Source organism: Monoraphidium neglectum (genome assembly GCF_000611645.1).
Source record: "Monoraphidium neglectum strain SAG 48.87 unplaced genomic scaffold scaffold00607, whole genome shotgun sequence".
NCBI classification, from domain to species: Eukaryota; Viridiplantae; Chlorophyta; class Chlorophyceae; order Sphaeropleales; family Selenastraceae; genus Monoraphidium; species Monoraphidium neglectum.
In genome coordinates this window covers 22,936-24,340 of record NW_014013021.1, presented here as the reverse complement: position 1 = coordinate 24,340, position 1,405 = coordinate 22,936, and the positions used below count along the sequence as shown (strand labels likewise).

Here is a 1,405-nt window from a genome sequence, read left to right as displayed (position 1 = left end):
ACTGCATGCAGGGCGCTACAACGCGGAGACGCTGCTGCTGGTCCTGGCGCTCATCCACAGCCGCTCAAGATCAGTCGTTTTCGTGCGCGGCAAGGCTGGTGCGTCGGTGGTTGGCACGCGGGGCAGCTGGTTGCAATGCGGCTTTGCTGATGCGTGCATGAACGCAGTACAGGGCTTGTTGCGTCCAAGCAGAGAGGGGCATGCTGCCACAAGGGCGTGTGCGCGCCCGCAGCGGTGCGCTCGCAGCTCGTGCTGCCAGCAGCAACGCCAGGCGGGCCGCAAGCATTGCCCTTGCTGCCATCGCAGCAGCCTAGTAACCTGTATTCCGTCTCCTCGGCATCTTTCATATCACATCCTTCCCGCAGAGAACGATCTGTTCTCCAACGGTGCCGACCCCGTCTGCGGGCCTGGCACCCTGGCTGACAGATTCGCGCGGGCCTGCGGCTGCGCCCCGCAGGCGCCGCGGCGCGTGGCCGCCGTCCTGGGCAGGCAGTCGCCCAGCGACCTGCAGCAGCTGGACGCACGTCGGGCCTCAGACGCGGCGTCCAGGATCGCAAGCCGCCCCCATCTGGCTGGTTGGGCCGCGACCGTGCAGCAGTACCAGGACTACTGCTGCGTCACCGCGGTCGCGCTCCGCCAGCTGCGAACGTGTGTGCAGGTGGGCGCGTGGTTGCGCCACGCTGTGGTGATCTGTCGTAATCGCACCGGCAAGGGCGGCCAGCGACGATGCCTGCAGCTGGCCAACAGCGCATACATTTGCACGGGCACGCGCGCCTCACCTGCGCACCACTATGCTGCGACCCCAGGCGCTGCTCTCCTCTGCGCGCCTGGCGTGCCTGCGCACTCGGCCAAACTGCCTCGCATGCTGAGCTGCACCTGCCCAACAATCCAACCCCACCACGCAAAGGTACCCGAGATGAGCGCCCTGCTGCTAGGCAGCACAGAAATCCGGCTCTACCCGAGCCCCGCAGCTGCGGCCCCGCCCGCCAGCGTCGCCACCGCCAGCGGCGCGCCGGCCGCGGGGTGGCTCCACCCACCCGCCGCGCCCTCCAACTCTGTCGGCGCCATGGGGGCCCAGATCCACCCCTGCGCGCCGGCGGCGTTGGCAGCTTCCCCCGAGCAGCAGAGCCACCAGGCCTACGTCGTGCCGCCCGGCTCGCTGGTCGTGGAGGGCCGCCACTACTGCGGGCCGTGCGGCTGCACAGAGGACGCGCTGATGGTGGACCCAGGGGCGAACGTGTACCGCTCCCTGGCGGGCCCCAGCGGCGTCCCCCCCGGCATGCTCAAGCTTCCGACAGGCGTCGGAGCGGGAGACGTGTGCCGCTACTTTCGCGTCACGTCGAGCCCCTTGGCGTGCGCGCTGCACGGCCCGCAGCCGCCGCTGGCAAACGGCGGCGGGCTCGGC

The 1,405-nt window shown here is 70.0% G+C and overlaps 1 protein-coding gene across 1 annotated transcript in view; it reads left to right on the top strand.

Moving 5' to 3' along the window:
• Positions 1 to 916: 916 nt before the first annotated feature.
• The window catches only part of MNEG_4394 (hypothetical protein), a gene marked incomplete at both ends in the record, with an annotated part of 2,741 nt that continues 2,252 nt past the window's right edge, over positions 917 to 1,405 (top strand). Inside the window, one exon of the mRNA XM_014047133.1 lies at positions 917 to 1,333. Within this exon, the coding sequence (XP_013902587.1) occupies positions 917 to 1,333 (417 nt within the window). The remainder of the gene's footprint in view (positions 1,334 to 1,405) is intronic.